We start from the raw sequence: 21,941 nt of genomic DNA, 5'->3' as shown, positions 1-21,941 counted from the left end.
GGACACGTACGATGCAAAATCAATGCAATTTTTTTCTTTTGTACGTCCATTAGAAAGAGTGGCGGAAGAAAGAACGATTTCTGGCTTCTTCCCCATTCCTTTCCAGCCCCGATGAAGGGTCTCAGGCCGAAACGTCGACTGTTTATTCCCCATCATAGACGCTGCCCGACCTGCTGAGCTCCCTCGGCATTTTGCGTGCGCTGCTCTGGATTCCCAGCATCTGCAAGATCTCCTCTGTTTATGAAAGGGCGATTAGTTAGACGGAAGGGGATCCGGTACAAGGAAGTTTGAGATTCATGCCGGTAAAATACTTGTGAGTCTAGTCGGTAATCCTGATGCGGGGTAACAACGTCGACTATCACTGCAACAGATCCATAGCTCCATCTCCGCTTGCCAAGTCCCCCTAACGCGCAACTTCTCGCCATTGGAACTTGTCGCGCCAGGCGTGACCTCCGAGACTCGGCTTAATGCTAAATGATGTGAACAGATACAGTTTTTTAAAATTTCAAACCTCAGAATCGAGTAGACCAGGAACTGATTTTGCCTATTGTACTTGCCCTGGCTTTTTGAAAGAGCTCTGCAATTAAACCTTAACACGAGAAATTCTGCAGATGCTGTAGACTCTGGGTTCTTTCGGCATTTTGTGTGCGTTGCTCTAATTAATCCTACTCCGCTCCAACCCCTACACTCATTTCCTTTTCACGCGGATTTCTACCACTTTTTTTTCAGACTTCTTGCTTCCAACACGCTCCCAGACTGTGATTTCCAGACCGCGATTTACAGTGTTAAACGCGCGTCCCCAATCGACAGATCTTAAGGTCCAAGTTTCTGCGCGGCGAGCTGCCTCACTGCGTACAGAGTTTACCACAAGAGTCATGCCGGCTTCCCGGAGGCTCCGGCACCAACAGCAATCGCAGTCTTTTCTCTGAGCTTTCAAAGAAACCTCTTACCTTCGAAAGAATACTCGAGCTGGCTACAGACGGAGTGCAAAGCCAGAAGTATTGGGATAAGCACTAGCGACTTTCTCATCTTCAGCAGTCTCCTTGCTGGGAACACAACCAGGACTGGTATTCCCCTCCGTCCGCCGAAACCGGCTGGTTCCACTTCCTCTCGCAGTGGGCCAGACAGCAATCAGTGAAACTCAAAGCACCAAGTCAGGGCACTGCTGTGGTGTCGTGTCGTGACGGAGCCCCGGATCAGTTTCACTTGTGATGTGTGGCTGTCACAAAAAGGCACTGGCGGGAGGAGGAAGTGAACCAAGTAAAAGCAGTGGCACTGGAGGAGGATTTTACAACCTTAGGGCCGGTCGGGGGTGGGGCTGGAGGAAGAAAATCGCTGACTGCAAGTGTTGGGAATTACTGTAGTGCGGAGCTAAAGTTGAAGATGGCGCCATCATGTGATCTGAAGGCTATATTGCACAATAATAGTTTTGCAACCTTCAAATGGAGCGATACTCTGACCTCTGCTCCACTATAGTCACCTCAGCGCCGGACACCTTTGAGCGCCTGCCGACAATGGAAGGACAGGATGCAGAGCCGACCCTCGAGGGGCTCAGCAAGGCCATCGGGGAAGGCGCCGGGCACTGATGGGATTCCCCCCGACCTGATCAAGCTCTGCATGACCACCCTACTGCACCCACTCAGTCAGTGCTAGCAGGTAGGGGCTGTACCACAGAATATGAGGGATGCCAAGACCACTTCCCTCTACAAAAACAAAGGCGAGGGAGGCAACTGTAACAACGACAGGGGCATCACCCTCTTGAGTGTTGTTGGCAAAGTCTTCTTTGTCCACAGAGATTGGCTGAATGTGTCTACCCAGAGTCATAGTTTGGCTTCTGTGCTGGAAGGTCAACTGTAGACATGATTTTCTCTCACCACTAACTCCAAGAGAAGTGCAGCGACCAAAATAAGCCCTTTTATGTCATGTTTAATGACCTCACCAAGGCATTTGACTTGGGCAGCAGAGACAGGCTCTTTCAGATTCTCTCTAAGGTAGGCTGCCCACCAAAACTACAAAGCATGATCACATCCTTCCACAAGAACATGAAGGGGACTCTGCAGTACAATGGCAGTTCTTTGCCGCGTATGTCAAAGGGCTCCAGTGTTCTCGTCCCAACGTTCTTTGGGACCCTCTTTGCTCTTCTCCTAAGGCATGCATTTGGCACCGCAACAGAGGGGATCCACCTCCACACTCGATCAGATGGCATGCTAAGTTAACAAATTTCAAGGCACATGCCAGTGACAATAAACCTGATTCCAATTTCTGTTGCTTTTTAACCTCACCCGCCCAGAAGAAAAGAACCAAAGTGCACGAGGTTTTGATCAGAGACGTGCTGCTTGCAGAGGGCGCAGCAGTCACAGCCCACACTCGCAGCACCTTCAGAACTTGATAGGAATCAGGCCTGCAAGGAAATTGGTCTGACTATTAATCTGAAAAAGAAAAAAAACGTGGGACAAGATGTGGACGCATTACTGGATATACGACTACAGACTGGATGTTGTTTATCAGTTCACAGAGCTGGGGTCCATCATCGGCGATAACCCCTCCTTAGATTCAGGAATTGACATGTGCATCAGGAAATTTGCCTGCCTCACCACACAAGTCTGGGAGATCTACAAACTCTCAGTAAACAGACTCAACGGAGGTTGCACCTTGGCACTATCTACATACAGTAACCACTGTGCAAGGCACCAGTTATATAAATGACTCAAAATTTAAAAAATAAATCCAGCTTCAGGTTGGTTAATACCAGAGGATGTCCTTTCAAGGTGAGTGGAGATAGGTTTAGGGGGAGATGCCAGAGGTACGTTTCTACTCAGAGTGGTAAGTATGTGGAAAGTCCTGCCAGCAGCTGTGTGGTAAAGGCAGATATATTAGGGACATTTAGAGGAATCTTAGATAGACACATGGATGAAAGTGAAGTGGAGGGTTATGTGTGAGGGAAGGGTTAGGTTGGTCTTGGAGTAGGTTAAAAGGGCGACACAACATTGTGGTTGTGGGGTGGTATTAGGGTGGCGGGGTGGACATACGTCTCTACCAAAGGAAGTGTAAAGCACTCTTTCCTTCCGATAGCCTGCAGGTCACCCTTGGGCAAGGTGTAGCACCTGCTTAGCCCTCTGATCAGGGTCAGGTGAAGCCATGGGAACAGGTGGTGGATGGTCGTACGAGCAGCCGGTGCAGATCACAAGTCCTGGTTATGTGACCACTGACGCCAGGCAGACAATCTCTGAAAGAGTCTTGTAAAGTCACTGCCCAGGAGGAGGAAATGGTAAACCACTTCTGTAGAGAAATTTGCCTAGAACAATCGTGGTCATGAGACTGTGATCGCCCGCGTCATATGACACTGTACGTAATGAATGAATAACATTGTGGGCTGTAGGGGTTGTACTGTTCTGGACTGTTCTACATTCCATGTTCACAAACCATGGAGTCTGACTGATCTACTTTATTGTTTACATAACATACTAATTTCTTCCCACTTCCCCTCTGTTCCTTTCTCACAGCGAGGTGAATCCCTATTTGCAAGAGGGCAGGGCAGCACAGTAGCTCATTACTTTACAGCGATCACTGATCAGGGTTCAATTCCCTCTGCTGTCTCTAAGGGGTTTGCACGTTCCCCCAGCGACCATGTGGATTTCCTCTGGGCACTCCCGTTTCCTCCCACATTCCCAGAAAACATACGGGTTAGCGACATTAGGTTGTGGGCACGCTGTGTTAGTGTGGTGGCACCAGCAGCCTACCGGTTCATCCTTGGCCTGATGCAACACATCACATTTCACTTGCTGTACATGTGACAAATAAAGCTAATCTTTCTTTTTTTTTCTTTCCATTACTGATGTTGACAAAATGCAGGATTCGGAGCTTCTGTTAATGAAGGTAATGAGAGTTGGGGCAGGACACTCAGAACCAAGCCTCAATGACCATCACATAGACTGTAAGACCATAAAATATAGGACTAGAATGAGGCCATTTAGCCCGTCGAGTCTGCTCTGACAATTCATCATGGCCAATCCATTCTCCTGTCTTCCCCCCATAACCTTTCACACCCTGACTAGTCGAGAATCTGTCAACCTCTGCCTTAAATACAGTGGAAGCCGCCTATGGCAATGAATTCCACTGATTCAGCTTCACCTGGCTAAAGAAATTCCTCCTCACCTTTGTTCTAACAGGGTGTCCCCCTATTCTGAGGCTGTGACCTCTGGTCCTAGACTTCCCCCACTATTGAAAACATCCTCTCCACATCGACTCTATCCAGACCTTTCAATATTTGATAGGTTTCAATGAGATGCCCTGTTATTGTTCTAAACTGCAGAGAGTACAGGCCCAGAGCCATCAAATGCTCCCAATAGATAACACTATTAGTGATTAAAAGCTGATATGGAGTTCACGTTCTACTTCTGCTATTACAAAATGTTTTAATTTCAAAATGCTTTTAAAGGAACTACATACTCAGTGGCCACTTTATCAGATACAACTGTACATTCGCTCGTTAATGCAAATATCTAATCAGCCAATCATGTGGCAGCAACTCAATGCATGAAAGCATGTAGACATGGTCAAGAAGTTCAGTTGTTGTTCAGATCAAACATCAGAATGTGATCTAAGTGACTTTGACTGAAAGACGATTGTTGGCGCCAATCTCGGGATTTTTACACACAACAGCCTCTAGAGTTTACAGAGAATGGTACGAAAAACAAAAAGCAAACCCTAGTGGGCGGCAGTTCTGTGGGTGCAAACACTTTGTTAATGAGAGAGGTCAGAGGACAATGTCCAGACTGGTGCAAGCTGATAGGAATGTGAGAGTAGCTCAAGTAAACCCACGTTACACTGATGGTGTGTGGAAGGGCATCTCTGAACGCACAACACGTCAAACCCTGAAGCGGATGGGCTACAGCAGCAGAAGATCACGGACATGCAGAAATACTCTTGGTGGCCACTTGATCAGGAACAGGAGTATCTAATAACGTGGCCACACTGAGCGTGGGTGATGCTGTTGGTGATTATAAGCTGACATGGACTTCACATTCTGGAAATGCTTTTAAAAGAAATATATGTGGTTAAATTGTCATGGGATTTTACCTACCAGAAATAGCTCACAGTCATAACCGGGGTTGCGGGGGTGGTGTCGGAGAGAAGAAGGTGCTTAGGTCAGGTCACTGCTCTCGCAATTATAAGTTTGCTGTTTGCTATCATCTTTCACTGTTGACTGCCTGCTATCTGCAAAGCCCATGTGGAAGGCAGAATTATCTGTTGCCATAACAACAGAGAATTCTGACTCCTCATGGGTAGAAGGCAGCGATCAGTTCAGTTTGGACAGCAGCTGACTGGTGCCTGACTCGGTGCAGTTGAGGAAAGTAATAATTTGCACTTAAACCATCTCCTGGGACCACTCTGCATTGTTTAACGCACTGGTATCAAAGGGTTTCAAGTGGAACTTTGTAGCAGTTTTGATAAAAAGCTGCTAATTGTGGGAAGTTGGGAAAGGATCCAAAACTGACTCTATGAAGGCAAATGGTCATACAAACAAATCACAGCGTCGACTCAGGCACAGTTTGGTAATGGAGGGAGCATTACTGGAGCTTACTTGATGGAGGTCCCAAAGCTGGGTGCCACATTTTTATCCAGTATCTGATTTGATTTCTTATTCTGCAGTGCTGCCAGGATAATCAAGGACATGACCCACCCAGTCAACACACATTTCATCCCCCTTCCCTCCGGGAGAAGGCTCAGGAGCTGGAAGACTCGTACGACCAGATTTGGGAACAGCTTCTTTCCAACTGTGATAAGACTGCTGAAGGGATCCTGACCCGGATCTGGGCCGTACCCTCCAAATATCTGGACCTGCCTCTCGGGTTTTTTTGCACTACCTTACTTTCCCTTTTCTATTTTCTATTTATGGTTTATAATTTAAATTTTTAATATTTACTATTGACTTGTACTCCAGGGAGCGCGAAGGGCAGAATCAAATATCGCTGTGATGATTGTATGCTCTAGTATCAATTGTTTGGCAACAATAAAGTATAAAGTATAATGAAGCCAGGGACCTAGGGGCAGGTCGGGGTAGTGAGCCCCAGCAGTCAGAATTACAGAGCTTCTGTTGCCATGGTGAGGCCACTCGCAGGTAGGAGGAGCAACACCTCACATTCCATCTGGGTAGCCTCCAGTCTGATGGTACAAACATCAATTTCTCTAACTTCTAGTAATTTCTTCCCCTCTGCTCCTTCCCTCTTCTTCCATTTCATCTGACTCCCCTCTCACCCCTTCTCTTCTCCTCATTTGTTCATTGCCTTTCTCTGGTGCCCTTCCACCTTTCTTTTGGTCCTGTGGTCCACTCTCCTCTCCCATCAGATTCCTCCTTCTTCAGCCCTGTACCTCTTCCATTTACTACATTCCAGCTCCCTTCTTCATCTCCCCTCCCTCATCCACCCATCTTTCCCCCATCTGTCTCATCTATCACCTGTCAGCTCATACTCCTTCCTCTCCCCCCACCTTCTTATTCTTGCTTCTGCACCCTTTCTTTCCAGTCTCAGCCAGAAACGTCGACTCTTTATACTCCTCCATAGATGCAGCTTGACTTGCTGAGTTCCTCCAGGATTTTGTGTGAGTTGCTCAAGATTTCCAGCATCTGCAGAATCTCCTGTCTACAGATTGGAAGCTGGATTTTGATACAGCATCATCTGGAAGACAGAGCAGATATGGACACTCACAGACATTGCAATTTGAGCAAATGTGAAATGATTCTAATCCTGCTGTCTACATCTGACAAACTCCATTTAGAATCAGTCTTATTATCATTGTCTTATAGGAGGTGAAATTTGTCGTTAATTTCTCTGCTGAATATTGTCCATGGAATTTAGTGGAAGGGGTTATTTACTTGGATACAAAGTCATTCATTCATTTTGTGCTGTGTCGACCTTAAGAGAGATATTAAGGCAAACAAGAAACATGAGATTCCGCAGATCTGGTAATCTTGAGAAAAAACGCACAAAATTCTGGAGGAAATTGTACAAGGCATAGGTGAGGCGAAATTTGGAGTACTGTGTACAGTTTTGGTCACCAAATTATAGGAAAGATGTCAACAAAATAGAGAGAGTACAGAGAAGATTTACTAGAATGTTACCTGGGTTTCATCACCTGAGTTACAGAGAAAGGTTGAACAAATTGGGTCTTTATTCTTTGGAACGTAGGAAGTTGAGGGGGGACTTGATAGAGGTGTTTAAAATTATGAGAAGGATAGATAGAGTTGATGTGGATAGGCTTTTTCCATTGAGAGTGGGGGAGATTCAAACAAGAGGACATGAGTTGAGAGTTAAAGGGCAAAAGTTTAGGGGTAACATGAGGGGAAACTTCTTTACTCAGAGAGTGATGGCTGTGTGGAACAAGCTTCCAGCAGAAGTGGTTGAGGCAGGTTCGATGTTGTCATTTAAAGTTAAATGGACAGCTATATGGACAGGAAAGGAATGGAGGGTTATGGGCTGAGTGCAGGTCGGTGCGACTAGGTGAGAATAAGAGTTCGGCATGGACTAAAAGGGCCGAGATGGCCTGTTTCCGTGCTGTAATTGTTATATGGTTATATGGTTATAACTCAGCAGGTCAGACAGCATCTATGGAGGGGAATAAACAGTCGACGTTTCAGGCTGACACCCTTCATTGGGACTGGAAAGAAGGGAGCAAGAATAAGGTGGTGGGAGGAGGGGAAGGAGTACACGCTAGAAGGTGATAGGTGAGACCAGGTGAGGGGGAAGGTGGTGGGGTGGGGGGGCGGGGTTCGGGAAGGAAGGCAAGTCAATCACCTCGGATGACTTTAAACTTGTCTGGCAGGAGGGTGGAGCCCAAACCAAAGAAGTGCTGTGTGGAAGACAGGGGAAACAAAAGCTAACAGTGGATAAATGAGTTAAGCCTGTTAGGCAGGACAGGGAGCAAGGTATAACTGCACTTAACGTAAGGTGCCTGACCAGGCAGATGAACTTTGCATAGGTTAGCACATGACACTATGACCATATAGTTGTTTTTGAAATCACAGTTGAGGGAGTTCAGGGCTGGTAGTTCACTGTTTCCATTACAGATGCTACAGCATGACTGAGGTGTGAGAGGAGGGTGGGTTCATGGGAATCATCAGGAGTGGATATTCGAGGGGGAATTTCCCATTGAGCTCTAGGGGAGAACTTCGAAATAAGAGGGGAGTGATTACCGTAATGGTATTCTGTAGGGCTCCCAATTGTCAGTGGAATTAGAGGAGAAAATCTGTTGGAATATCACAGAAAGGGTGTAGGAACATGAGGGTTGTAATAATAGTGATTTTAACTTCCCTAGTATTGACTGGGACTGCCATTGTATTAAGTGTATGCAGGAAGGTTTTCTGAAACAATGTGCAAAGTGTTTACACGTAACCTCCTTTTGGGAAATGTGCAGTGCCGAGGAGATTTACGAGGATGTTGCCGGGACTAGAGGGCCCGAGTAACAGGGAGAGGTTGGCCAGGTGAGGTTTTTATTCCTTGGAAAGTGGTGGACGAGGAGCGATCTTATTGAAATGTTCACAATTAGGAGAGGCATCGATAAGGTGGCTGGAAGCAGTCTTTTCCCCATGAGAGGAAAGTACAAAACTAGGGGGATCAGATTTAGCTCAAAGTTCAAAGTAAATAGTTATTATCAAATGTCACCATATACAACTCTGAGACTTATATTCTTCTGGGCATATAGCAAATCTATAGAATAGTAATGACAGTATACCAAGATCAGTGAGAGGTCAACTAGAATGCAGAAGACAATAAACTGTGCAAATGCAATAAATAACGAGAACATGAGATAATGAGATAATGAGATAAAGTGTCCTTAAAGTGAGATCATTGGCTGTGGGAACATCTCAGTGATGGGGCAAGAGAGTGTAGTTATCCCCTTTTATTCAAGAGCCTGATGGTTGAGGGGTAGAATCTGTTTTTTAACCTAGTGAGAGGGGAGAAGCTCAAAAGGGACAGAGAGGGTGGTGAGTATATGGAATGAGCTGCTAGTGGAAGCAGTTGAGGCAGGAACAACAATATAATTTGAGAAGCAATTGGATAAGTACGTGGAGGGATGGGACCTGGGGAAGATATGGGGCGAATGCAGGAAATTGGGACTGGCTGGATGCTCAGCGTACACTAGTTGGGCAGAAGGGCCTGTGTCATACTGTATTGCTGTATGACTTGAAATGAGGCTGATTTGTCTGTTGGAGGAAGGGCACTTTGGAAAAGTGACCATAATTCTATTAGTTTAAAATAGTCATAGGGAAAGATAACACTGGGTGATACGTTAAATTACCGAAATGGGGCAAGATAACTTTGATGGCATGAGATTTGAATTTGCACAGATCAGCTAGGAAAGGCTGTTAGCAGGTAACAGGATCTCTGGCAATTGGGAGGTTATTAAAAGAGAGAGGGGGTCCAACAAGTTCCTTTAGAGTGAAGGGGAAGGCTGGACAGGATAGGGGAACTCTGCCTGGTAGAGCTAGTGTAGGTGTGCTCAAGGAAAAAGATGGTGATGTATTTTAGATCTGTGTAGCTAGGACCAAGCGGATCCCTTGAGGACTGCAGCAGATGTAGGATGCAATATACTATCTCAGCGTAATATATGATGACATACATATGTACTTTTGAATGGCAGGGTGGAAATATGTCTCTACCAAAGGAGGTGTAAGGTGTTCCTTCCTTTCGGTAGCCTGCAGGTCACCCTTGGACAAGGTATGGCATCTGCTTAGACCCCGATCAGGGTCACGTGAAGCCATGGGTGCAGGTGGTGGATGGTTGTATGACCAGCTGGTGCGTATCACAAATCCTGGTTATGCCACCACTGATGCCAGGCAGACAAACTCTGAAGAGTATTGATCATGGCTGGGGTCACCCGTCTTGTAAAGACACTGCCCAGAAGGCGGCAATGGCAAACCACTTCTGTAACTTGCCAAGAACAATCATGGTTGTGGAAAGACTGTGATCACCTACATCATACGACACAGCACATAATGGTGATGATAATAAATTAACTTTGAACTTTAAGTACACTTAAGAATACAGGTGGCAGAGTAGTGCAGTGGTTAACGTTACACATTCAGACATCCCACCTCTCCCGGAACTTCCGGGAGTCTCCCGCATATTAATAGTGGCTCCCTGATGCCTGCAAATTATATACAATATCACAGAAATTAATTTTTTTGAGAGGGAGCGAGAGAAAAGCAAGAGAGAGAGCGCGAGAGTGACCACGAGATAGAGAGAGAGAGAGAGAGAGAGAGAGAGAGAGCAGAGAGCGAGAGCGCGCCACTGCAGAGTGTACCAAAAAAAATATAAAATGTACGTCACCCCAGACTACACTAAAGTGTACCCCTGCCTAATAGGGGTCAAAATAATGACAGAGTTGCTCGCTGCGCTGTTTGCTACAGTGACTTTTCTATTGCCCATGGTGGGTTAAGACTGTAAAAGACATGTTGAGGTGAGTTTAACAGGTGTCATTCGTTCATTAGCATAGCTAACGTTATTTAAACTAGCTGGCTAGCTGCTAAGGAGCTACTCTATTGCAGACACCCCACCTCTCCCGGAAGTCTCCCGCAAATTGATGGTGCTACCTCCCTGAAATGAGCTTTTGCAGGGTGGGATGTCTGCACATTACCCGAAAGAACCCAATTAAGAAAATAAAAATAAAAGACCAACACTCGACGTGCAAGTGAAGGAAAATAAGCTCAAATCATGAAACCAATTGAAGCGAACAACAGCATTCTGACCCAAAATTGAGTCCTCAGATCTGAAGCCCGGAAGTAGGCCCAAAGCCTCACTTATCAGTTACATGTAATGTAAAGATTTTTACTCCTCATGTATGTGAAGGATGTAAGAAATAAAGTCAATCCAATTCAATTCATCATATTAGCAGGCATGGAGCACAACAGTTGGGACAGTCTTCATAGCCTCAGCACCATGGAGACAGGAGTGACCATCGCAGGGAAAGAGTGAAATTGACTGTCGCCTCAGATCCCGACACCCTGACTTTTCAGTCCATCTGGGCAGGTGTTTAAATTGACCAAGCAACGGAAGAGTGAAAGGCTGTGGTGCCCTAAAGAGAAGAGTGACAGGCGGTAGACAGATCGCAGACAGTAAGTGAAATCAGTTCTCGCCCCTGACAGTTTCAACTGTCTAAACAGCGGATTGCACCTCGCACTGGGACTTGGCTACTGCGAAGGGCTCGGGGCCTAGACCACGCCACCTAGCGACTTGCTCCAGGCCTAGATTTCGCCGCCCAGCCCGAACCTGCTCTGAAGCTCTTCAATTCAGCTTGGCACCTAGAGTGATCCAACCTCACACCTGGGCCGGTTGTATCGGTACCGAATTTCCTTTACCTCGACCTCACCTCTCGGCGTCCAGAACAATCCAATTCGCACTTTGGGCGGTTGTACGGGCATCGGAAGTCCACCGCCCCTCTCCAAATGGCTGACCCCATCTGCATCGATTCTGCAAAAACATCATCCCAGCTCACCCCCCAACTCACCTCACCATAGCTCACCCCCTCACAGTTTGCGGTGATAATTTAACACAATTTATCTCAGAAAGTGTGTTTTGCTTGAATTGCTTGCTTTTCTAACTACCAGTGAGCTGTTGCATGCGTTTGGTAGTGCCAATCTTAAACGGAAGTACCTTGAATCTTTAATGTACGTGTGATAAATAAAGCTGATCTTTAATCTTTAAAGAAGCAAACTCGGAGAGCAAAAACAGGAGACATGAGATATCCCATGCAGATAAGATAAAAGAATATCTAAAAGATTCTGCAGCTCTTTCAGGAGTGAAAGGGTAACTAAGGAGAGAGAGTAGGCCCTTTTAAGGTTCAGTGGAGCCACAGGAGGCAGGAGATGTCTTAAATGAACAATTCACTATGGAGTGGGTCATGGAAGAGAATCAGTTCAGGAAACAGTGTAGTGACATGGTGGAACATATTGTTTTGGCAGAATTGAAGTGCATTAACGGAGCAGAAATCTTGAGGCTTTACAATTGTGTCTGAGAAATTGCTGGGCCCTGCCAGAGATATCAGCTATAGGTGATGTACCAGAAAACTGTGGGGGAATTTAATGTTACGCCTTTATTTAAGGACTGCAAGGACATTTCAGGGAACTACAGGCTAGTGAGCCTGACATCCTTGGTGGCAATGTTATTGGAGACGATTTTATAAGATTATAAAACACAGGAGCAGAATTAGGCCATTCAGCCCATCTAGCCTGCTCCGCCACTCAATTATGGCTGAATTATTATCCCTCTCAAACCTAATTTGCACATGGAAAAACAAGGACTGAATAGGGATAGTCAGCGTGACTTTCTCAATGGGTAATTATGTCTCACAATTTGATTGAGTTGTCGAACAGTTGACCAAGAGGATTGATGGAGCAGGGGGTAAACATTGTCTATAAGTACCTTGGGAAGGCCCTTGGTCTGGTCCTGCCTACTAGGCTGGTCTCAAAGATCGGATCTGGTTAAACCTGAACAGGACCTATCAGGCCCAGGGGAGTGTTCTTAAGAGGAGACATCATGGGCTAACACGCACATGGTTCCCTGAAAATGGTGACACAAAATGGGGTCACCTGCTATGTCCCACGCTCCCGGTGTGGCCTCCTTTATATCAGTGAGACCCAGCATAGGCTGGCGGACTGCTTCATTGAGCACCTTCACTCTTGCCTGCCACAAAAGGCAGGATCTCCCGGTGGTCATCCATTTCAATTCGATTTCCCATTCCATGTCAGTCCATGGCTCCTCTCCTGCCATGATGAGGCCAAACTCAGGGTGGAGGAGCATCACCTCTCATTTCATCCAGGTAGCCTCCAGCCCAACTGGCTTGAACATTGATTGCAGATGTGGGAATCTGCAGGAGCACACTGTCTGCTGGAAGAACTCAGCAGACCGGGTGAAAGGACGGGAACTATTGATGCTTCAGGTCAAAACTCTGCAACAGAGTCAAAAACGGTGCTTTTTGCTACCAGAGAAGTTGCCGACCCACTGAGTTCCTTCAGCGGATTGTTTGTTGCTTTGGAATGGGAGCTATGGTTATGATACACCAAGCTGGATTACAGGAGAGCTGAGGAGTGATTTGGAATGTTTGTGGAGGTGGGCCGCCATGGTAGGCAGCGGTTAGTGCGACGCTATTACAGCTCAGAGTTCAGAGGTCAATCCCATCGTCCTCTGTGAGGAGTCTCTGAATTCCCTCCATGTGGAACACATGGGTTTTCTCTGGGTCCGCGTTTCCTCCCACAGTCCAGAGGCATACTGGATAAGCTAATTGGTCATTGTAAAATGTCCTATGACTAGATTAGGGTTAAATCTGGGTTGTCAGGGTTTGTCAGTGCAGCTCAGAGGGCTGGAAGGGCCAACCTGCACTATATCCCTAAATAACTAAAAGAATAACATTTCTAACAGATGATCATACTCACAATCTGATTCACTGAGGAGTTCTCATCTGACTGAATCCTGATTGTGCACATTTTTAACTGGTCAATAAATGTGCTGATTAAATAATAACCGAGAAAACTTGGTTAGACTTGTGAAAAATCTCTTTACTCCTTCGAATAATGTAAGTACACACAGAGCAAAGCTCCAGCTTATTCTTGTTTCCCGTCACTGCTCGGAGACTCCAAGAGCTGACCGAAGCCTCTGTGGACAAACCTTATCCCACCCACCGTGAATGCGGTGCATCTGGTGTCAGTCGGAGCAGATCCAGAGAAACTCAAACCAGCTTGAGGTCTACAGAGAAGCAGTGGCCTGGAGTTCGAGCTTCAGCTCAACTCTTATTCCAGAACTGTTTTGTAAGGGATCAGGGCACAATTTTAATTTCTATGGTTCTCCTTAAGGTGAGGTCTATCCTGGTAAGCCTCACCTTAATGAGCTGAGCATGTGGGCCTCACGGGGGCATTATGGTTAGTGTAATGCTTTACAGCGCCAGTGGTCAGTGTTCAATTCCACTACCCCCCCCCCCCCCGCTGCCCATCAGGGGTTTCTACGTTCCCCCATGACCGTATAGGATTCATCTGGGTGCTCCGGTTTCCTCCCACATTCCAAAGACGTACAGGTTAGGGTTAATGAGCTGTGGGCATGCTACGTTGGCGCCGGAAGCATGGCAACACTTTGGGGTTGCCCCCAGCATGTCTTTGGACTGTGTTGGTCATTGACGCAAACAATGCATTTCGCTGTATGTGTTGATGTTTCAATGTACGTGTGACGAATAAAGCTCATCTTTTGATCTAGTCTTGGATTGTGGCGTTTGGTGTTCTGCGGTTGGGTACAGCGTGGGGCAGGTGCAGTCTACTGATCTTTCTATACACTTGAGTGATATATCTAGCCTCAGAAAGGGTGAGTGGACATCTCCACACTGGCCATGGACATCAGCTGGAAATCGGTGCTACGTCAAGTGAGCTTTTGTGCTGTAGGCTTCAGTCTGCCCAAAAAGGACTGAACCTTGGAGTCTCAGTATTTAACAACTAGAGTAGGATTCAAACCAGGGTCCCAGGGGTGCTAATCCAGTTTAATCAAAGAAAGGAAACCTTTCAAGCTGAGCTTCATTGAGACCCAGAGATGGAAGGTTAGTGAATGGGAAAAGAAAGCCTACAGTCTGGGATATGAACTTGGATTCTCCCTGGGAAATATTGGTGTGGTGGTCAGTCACATCACACTGCCTTCCAGTGGCAAAAGGTCACCCTCATCGGGCAGGGGTGGGGGGTGATCTCTGCGTTTGGCTTCGAGCCTGCGATGAGACGACCACGCCGTGGATAGCGACATCACACAGCCCTTCGTCAGCCGGAAGGGCCATTCAGCCCATCAGCACGGGCTGGCGTGGAACAGGTCCCACCTCAGAGAGACTACATTTGGCCTGACGCTCAGGACGTGAACTCTGGCCCCAGTGACGAAAGGAGTCTGCTGACTATCCACACGTTCACGAGGGAGGGCAGCTGTCCATCGCGGGGCCTAGCACCCTGGGCTGGATTGGATCCAAACCCTGGAATTGGAAGGACAGTATCCTGGCCCATTACACCATCCATTCTGGACAATTTTAAAGGACTGCGTAGATTTAAAGAAAGCTAAAATGGCTCAGTTGTCACCACAAATACTAACAACTGCTGTAGTATTTTTTTGGGGGGTGGGGAACTATTTGCTCTACAGGAGAAGTCCAGCAGCTATTTATTGTCAAATGGCCCTCAGGAGCAGGTGGGTGGGTGGTGCACTGCATGGTGTCTTCACTTCAGCCGTGGCCCATGCACAGCACGCTGAAGGAGACTGGCGGTGTCGTTGGTTATGTAAGGGTTTCTGAGGCAAAGGGATGGTTGTGACTCAGGTCGGCTGCTTTGGTTCAATCCTCAGGGACGCCTCATAAAGGCTTTCTTCATCCATCACATTGGTCTGGACCAGTAGATACCTCGCCACCTGAATGAAACAAAACAGGACAGTTTTAGACCACAAAACATAGGAGCAGAATTAGGCCATTCAGTCCATCAAGCTTGTCCTCCATTCCATTACAGCTGATTTATTTTCCCTCTCAGCCCCATTCTCTTACCTTCCTTGATACCTATACTAATCAATTGCCTATCAACTTCCCATGACTTGAGCTCTACAGCCATCTGTGGCAATGAATTCCATGGATTTACCCCCCTCTAGCTAAAGAAATTTATCCTCGTCTCTATTCTAAAGAGCTGTGCCTCTGTTCTAAGGCTGTGTCCTCTGGTTCTAGACTCCCCACTAATGGAAACATCTTCTACACATCCGCTCTATTTAGGCCTTTAAATATTCCATGTCAAATTATTGGAACGAGCCTAGTAGGTTGTGCGGTTGCTGGAGTGCAGGTGAATTCATGAATGCTGACTAGAGTTAAGTTCAGCTCTGTGATGGGGCCATACTTCAATGTTAAGCTTTGGTTCTCCATATTCAACAGCCAGGTCACATCCTGAGCCATGAAACCTCGTGGATATTACAGTTGCCTTTCCTGTTGGAAATCTCATCTACATGGAATCTTGGGAATTCCCCTTCTCCACACTCAGTAGGTCATACAGGATTGGATTACAAAGAGGCTAGACTACAGTGGAGTTCAGATTACCTTCTCCGATAGGCATCAGTGAAACAGCTCAAAGTGAAAGTCGATTTATGATCATAGTACATATATGTCTCCATAAACTACCTTGACATTCATTTTCTTGCAGGCATTTACAAGAAAATAAAATACACTAGAATCTATGAAAAAAACATAAAGGCTGATAAACAACCAATGTGCAAAAGAAGACAAATTGTGCCAATAATAATAAAGTAAATAAATAATACTGAGAACACGAGTTGAGGAGTCCTCGAAAGTGCATTTACAGGTTGTGCAGTCAGGACCTTTATGAGCAAGGCCAGTGTACTGCCCTACAAATGAGCAGATCTCTAAAGCTCATCTGAGGCTGAAGCTGTGGTCTGCTCTGGGCTCTGTGTCTGAGGGCTCTGCGCTGAACTGAGCCTGAGGCCATGGCTTGGCCTGGGATCCATGTCTAAGGGCTCTGTGCTGAACTGAGGCTGAGGCTGAGGCTGTGGCCTGCTCCAGCTGCTCTGGGCGCATTTACTCAGCTCTGTGCTGAACTGGGTCTGAATCTGTGGCTTGGCCTGCTCTGGGATCCATGCCTGAGGGCTCTGTGCTGAACTGAGGCTGAGGCTGTGGCCTGCTCTGGGTTCCATGTCTGAGAGCTCTGCGCTGAACTGAGTCTGAGGCTGTGGCCTGGCCTGGGATCCGTGTCTGAGGGCTCTGTGCTGAACTGAGCCTGAGGCTGTGGCCTGGCCTGGGATCTGTGTCTGAGGGCTCTGCGCTGAACTGAGTCTGAGGCTGTGGCCTGGCCTGGGATCTGTGTCTGAGGGCTCTGTGCTGAACTGAGGCTGAGGCTGTGGCCTGCTCTGGGCTCCAGGTCTGAAGGCTCTGTGATGTTCACTCGGCTCTGTGCTGAACTGAGGCTGAGGCTGTGGCCTGGCCTTGCTCTGGGCTCCATGTCTGAGGGCTCTGCGCTGAACTGAGTCTGAGGCTGTGGCCTGGCCTGCTCTGGGTTCATGTCTATGACTCAGTTTTGTTCTGAATGCTACTTGCTTACTTTTATTGTTCTCATGATTTGTTTTTTCCTCTCTCAGCACATTTGGTGCTTGATGGGCTTTTTTTATGGGTTCTTTTGAATTTCTTTGTTTTGGGAGGAGACAAATCTCAAAGTTGTATGTAATATATGTACTTTGCTCTTTGATTTTGGAATATGGGATTTGAATCTGCAATCTTGTTGTTATCTTCACCAGAAAGTCACCTTCATTGTTGCTTCAGTGATCTCACTCTCACTTGTGAATCAGAGACTATTGCAATTCAGACCAACTGCAGAGATCACGACAGGGGAGCCTAGACCAACTCTTCTTGTGTCGATACTGTGGGAATGCAGCAAGGTCAGAGGTGCCTTCCTTTGTGTGAGATGTTAAGTGAACTCCATGACTACTCAGAGATAAAGCCGAAAGACCCAACGTCATTATCTGAACAAGGGTTGAAAATCATAAGCGCAAAAGATTCTGCAGATGCTGAAAATCCAGAGTAACACACACAAAATTCTGAGGGAAAATAGTTGTCCATGTTAATCTGGCCAAAGTATTTCTTTCAGCTTATAACATGGCAGATTGAGGGATCTTGCCATGGACAATTTGACCTCTGCCTTTTTTTACTGCAGCAGTAACCCAGCTTTAAAAACACTTCATTGGTTGTACGGAACGGGATTTGGAGCCGTGAAGGGTGGCAGAGAGACACAAGGCTTTCAGTTTGTCTCTATTGGCAGCACTTTGTCGTTAGCTATCGGTGAGTCATCTGCAAAATATCCATCGATATATTGGTTTATTATTGCACCATGTAGCAAGGCAGAGTGAAAAACTTGTCTTGATTAATGTACGTACAAAATCAATTTACTACAACAGCGCATTGAGGTAAAACCATAACAGAATGTAGAACAAAGTGTAATAGCTACAGAGAAGGTACAGAGCAGATAGACAGTAAGTGCAAGGCCATTACGAGGAAGATTGAGGGGTCAAGTATTCAGTGTATCAAACTAGGTATGCTACCGTGCCAGCCAGTGCTCCTCCCTCAACAGTATGCAAGGACCACCTCTTTGTGGGCTTTGATGACAAACTCTCTGTAGATGTGTAGTAGGGAGTATATTGACTAGCTGCGTCACGTGCTGGAATGGAAATACCAAAGCCCTTGAATGGAAAATCCTACAAAAAGTAGTGATACAGCCCAGTCCATCACAGGTAAAGCCCTCCCCACCATTAAGCACATCTACACGAAACTCTGTTGCGGGAAAGCAGCATCCATCATCGGGACCCCCGCCACCCAGGACATGCTCTCTTCTCGCTGCTGCCATCAGGAAGAAGGTACAGGAGCCTCAGGATTCACACCACCTGGTACAGGAACAGTTACTACCCCTCAACCATCAGGGTCTTGAACCAGAGGGGATAACTTCACTTACCCCAACACTGAAGTGTTCCCATAACCTATGGACTCACTTTCAAGGACTCTTCATCTCATGTTCTTGATATTTTTTTGCTTATTTATTTGTTAGTATTGATATGTACTGACTATAATGGAAACGTATGTAAAGGATGAAAAGTTATTGAATGGTTTATTGTATATATTTATTTTTGAATAAAGTATATTTTGAAATTAAAAAATAAATTCTTCTTTTTGTTTGTTGTCTTCTGCACTCTGGTTGGGAAGTCTTTCACTGGTTCTGTTACGGTTATAGAGTATGCCCACAAGGAAATGAATCTCAAGGTTGTATATGTACTTTGATAATAAATTTAACTTTGAACTTTTCTTTTAACAAAATTCTAGGAAAGTGTTAAGACCAGCATTTAATGCATTCTATTCCCTAGGAACTGCATTTGGTGTGGTGAAGGTGCTTTCAGTGAAGGTGCATTAGTTGGGGGTTCCGGGATTTTGTCCAGTAACAACGAGAGAGCAGAGCTGCAGTCCCAGTTGTGTAGGTGTGTGATGTGGAGGGGAAGCCGTGGGAGCACGCAACATGCTAATATACGAAGGTAGGTGGATCCATGAAAACTGATTATTTGGAAGGAAAGATTTAAAAATAAAATCTAAACTTGAGCAAAAGATGTGAGTACTAAATAACAGTTACAGCAGTACCAAAACTTCACGTCATCTTAAATGTTTCTTCCCTCGGGGGTGAGTCCGATCAACCATTCTAGCTTGCCCACCCACCTTCCCTCCCCCCCATCATTGCCCTGCACTGTAATCAATTTAAACCACTTTTTATAAAGCTGTTTACATTGTAAATACATTCTGGTATTTATGCACGTTTTATTCCATATTCTGCACTTTAAGTTCTAAGTTTATCTTTTATATTATTCTTTATAATTGTTGAATGTTGTTTTTTTGTTGCAGGTCTCCCCCCTGGCCATCACTCCATATCAAATTCCTAATACACGTAAGGTATATGGAGAATAAAGTTGATCGTTGCATTCTTCTGAGGACGTGCAGCATTGTCAGAAACACTGTTCGAATAAGGTACCAAACTGAGCTTCTGTCTGGCAGATCAGGTAAATGTTGTGAGTTTCCTGGCACAACGTGAAGCTGCCATGGGATTTTTCTCACCGTGCTTGCCTACATCCTTCCTTTGTACACCCACGCAGAAATCAGAAAGATGCAGTTAAACCTTTTAACTTACACAACGCTTAAAATGAACTGACCTTGGTTTGCTGCTCTATTTTGTAGGAGGTCTGCTGGAATTGTCTGATTTCTCGGATTATGTGAGATATCTGTAAAAGTAAACGGAAATTGAAATGCTTTCCACAATGTACAGTATTTATAGAGCAGTCAGAGAAAACAGTCAGAGCCAAACAAAAATATAAGCACACGTAAAAAGCTTGTGTACAAAAGCATCGGCAGAAGGGAAAGGGCTGTTCAATGTAGATTACCTCTGTGTACAAGACATATTATCAATTATACAACATAGAACATTACATTACAGGCCCTTTGGCCCACAATGTTATGCTGACTTTTTAACCTGCTCCAAGATCAATCTAACACTTCCATCCTACAAATGGTACATTGCCCTCCATTTTTCCATCATCCTTGTGTCTATCTACAAGTCTCTCAAATGTCCCTGATCTATTTGTCTCTACCATCACCCCAGCAGGACATTCCACATACCCATTCTCTGACATCCTACCCAATACTTTCCACCATTCACCTTAAAATTATGCCGTCATGTTTTAGACATTTCTGCCCTGGGAAAAAGGCATGGGCTGTCCACTTTATCTTTGCAACTTATCATTTTACCAATTATCTACTATTCCATCAAGGTTGGACCCTCTTGAACTCTCTTTTTCCTCCTCAGTAGCCTCTTGGGATTGAGGACACCTTACTTTCACTCCACTTCGAAGGTGACCAATGAGTTCTCACTGAGACTAGCAAATTCTGCCAAGGTTGGTTTTCCGATGATTTTCACTGTTCTGTGAGATTTTTGTGCAACAACAGAGAATATTAGACTCATCGCGGGCACTAGCCTCCCCACCATTGAGGTTATCTCCGAAAGGCGATGCCTCAAAAAGCTGGCGTCCATCATTAAAGACACTGACCACCCGAGAAATGCCCCCTTCTCGTTACTGCCATCAGGGAGGAGGTACAGGAGCCTGACAACATACCCTCCATATTTTAGGAACAGCCTCTTCCCATCTGCCATCTAATTTCTGAATGGACATGGAACCCATGAACACTACCTCGCTATTTTTTCTTTCCTTTTGTGCACGATTTATTTAATTTAACTATTATATATACACACTTACCGTAACTCAGCTTTCCCCTCTATTATCACTGACCTGCTGCCGCAAAGTGAACAAATTTCACAATGTAATGCCCATGATAATCAACCTGATTCTGAGGGCTGATTTACTATCCCTCTCAATCCCATTCTCCTGCCTTCTCCTTGCAATCTTTGACACCCTGACCAATCAGGTACCTATCGATCTCCGCTTTAAAAAAACCCAATAATTTGGCTTCCACGGCCATTTGTGGCAATGAATTCCATGGATTCACCAGCCTCTGGATAAAGGAATCCTTCCTCATATCTGTTCTAAAGGACCGTCCTTGTATTCTGAGTGTGGCCTCTGGTCCTAGACGCACCCACTATTGGAAACATCATCTCCACATCCACTCTTTCTAGGCCTTTCAATATTTGATAGGCTTCAATGAGATTTCCCCTCATTCTTCTAAAGTCAAGCCCAGATCTATCAAACACTCTTCATTCATTAACCCTTTCATCCCCAGGATAATTCTTGTGAATCTTCTTTGGCCCCTCTCCAATGCCAGCACATCCTTTCTTAGAAATGGGGCCCAAAACTGCTCACAATACCCCAAATGCCTTACAAAGCCTCAGCATTACATCCTTGCTTTTATATTCTAGTCCTCTTGAAATGAATACGAACATTGCCTTTGCTTTCCTTGCTACCAACTCAAGCTGCGAGTTAACCTTTAGGGAATCCTGCACTAGAACTGTCAAGTCCCTTTGCACCTCTGTCAGGGGATCAGGCAGGCCAGACAAAAGGTCATCCAGCGAAAACATTATATTTATTTCAACATACAGTGTGGAAAAGGCCCTTCCAGTCCTTTGGGCTACACTACCCTACAACTCCTGATTTAACCTTAGCCTAATCACAGGACAATTTACAATGATCTCTGCAAATGGATCCTCAACTCCCTCTCCAGGAGATCACGGTCGGAAGTAAACCTCCATCTCGCTGATTATTAACTCAGGCGCACCTCACATCCTTTAGCCCACTGCTGTACTCTCTCTACGCCGACGACTGTGTGGCTAGGCACAGCTCAAATGCCATCTATAAATTTGCTGAAGACACAACTACTGTTGGCAGAATTTCAGATGCTGATAAGGAGGCGTG

General features: G+C 45.8%; 2 protein-coding genes across 3 annotated transcripts in view; both read right to left on the bottom strand.

The window, feature by feature from the left end:
• The window catches only part of ctsh (cathepsin H), a 40,903-nt gene extending 39,521 nt beyond the window's left edge, over positions 1-1,382 (bottom strand). The window contains exon 1 of one of the 2 annotated variants that reach the window (XM_072277980.1): positions 951-1,382. In XM_072277980.1, the coding sequence (XP_072134081.1) occupies positions 951-1,029 (79 nt within the window). In that variant the 5' untranslated portion in view covers positions 1,030-1,382. The remainder of the gene's footprint in view (positions 1-950) is intronic. The other variant, XM_072277981.1, reaches the window with a different exon arrangement.
• Positions 1,383-14,507: 13,125 nt separating this feature from the next.
• The window catches only part of rasgrf1 (Ras protein specific guanine nucleotide releasing factor 1), a 112,438-nt gene continuing 105,004 nt past the window's right edge, over positions 14,508-21,941 (bottom strand). Inside the window, exons 26-27 of the mRNA XM_072277979.1 lie at positions 19,734-19,802; positions 14,508-15,413 (exon numbers count right to left, since the gene is read on the bottom strand). Of these exons, the coding sequence (XP_072134080.1) occupies positions 15,321-15,413; positions 19,734-19,802 (162 nt within the window). The 3' untranslated portion in view covers positions 14,508-15,320. The remainder of the gene's footprint in view (positions 15,414-19,733; positions 19,803-21,941) is intronic.

The sequence above is a fragment of the Mobula birostris genome, chromosome 14, assembly GCF_030028105.1.
Source record: "Mobula birostris isolate sMobBir1 chromosome 14, sMobBir1.hap1, whole genome shotgun sequence".
Classification (NCBI taxonomy): Eukaryota; Metazoa; Chordata; class Chondrichthyes; order Myliobatiformes; family Myliobatidae; genus Mobula; species Mobula birostris.
Note: the sequence above shows the minus strand (reverse complement) of the source record. Positions and strands in the feature narration are given on the sequence as shown.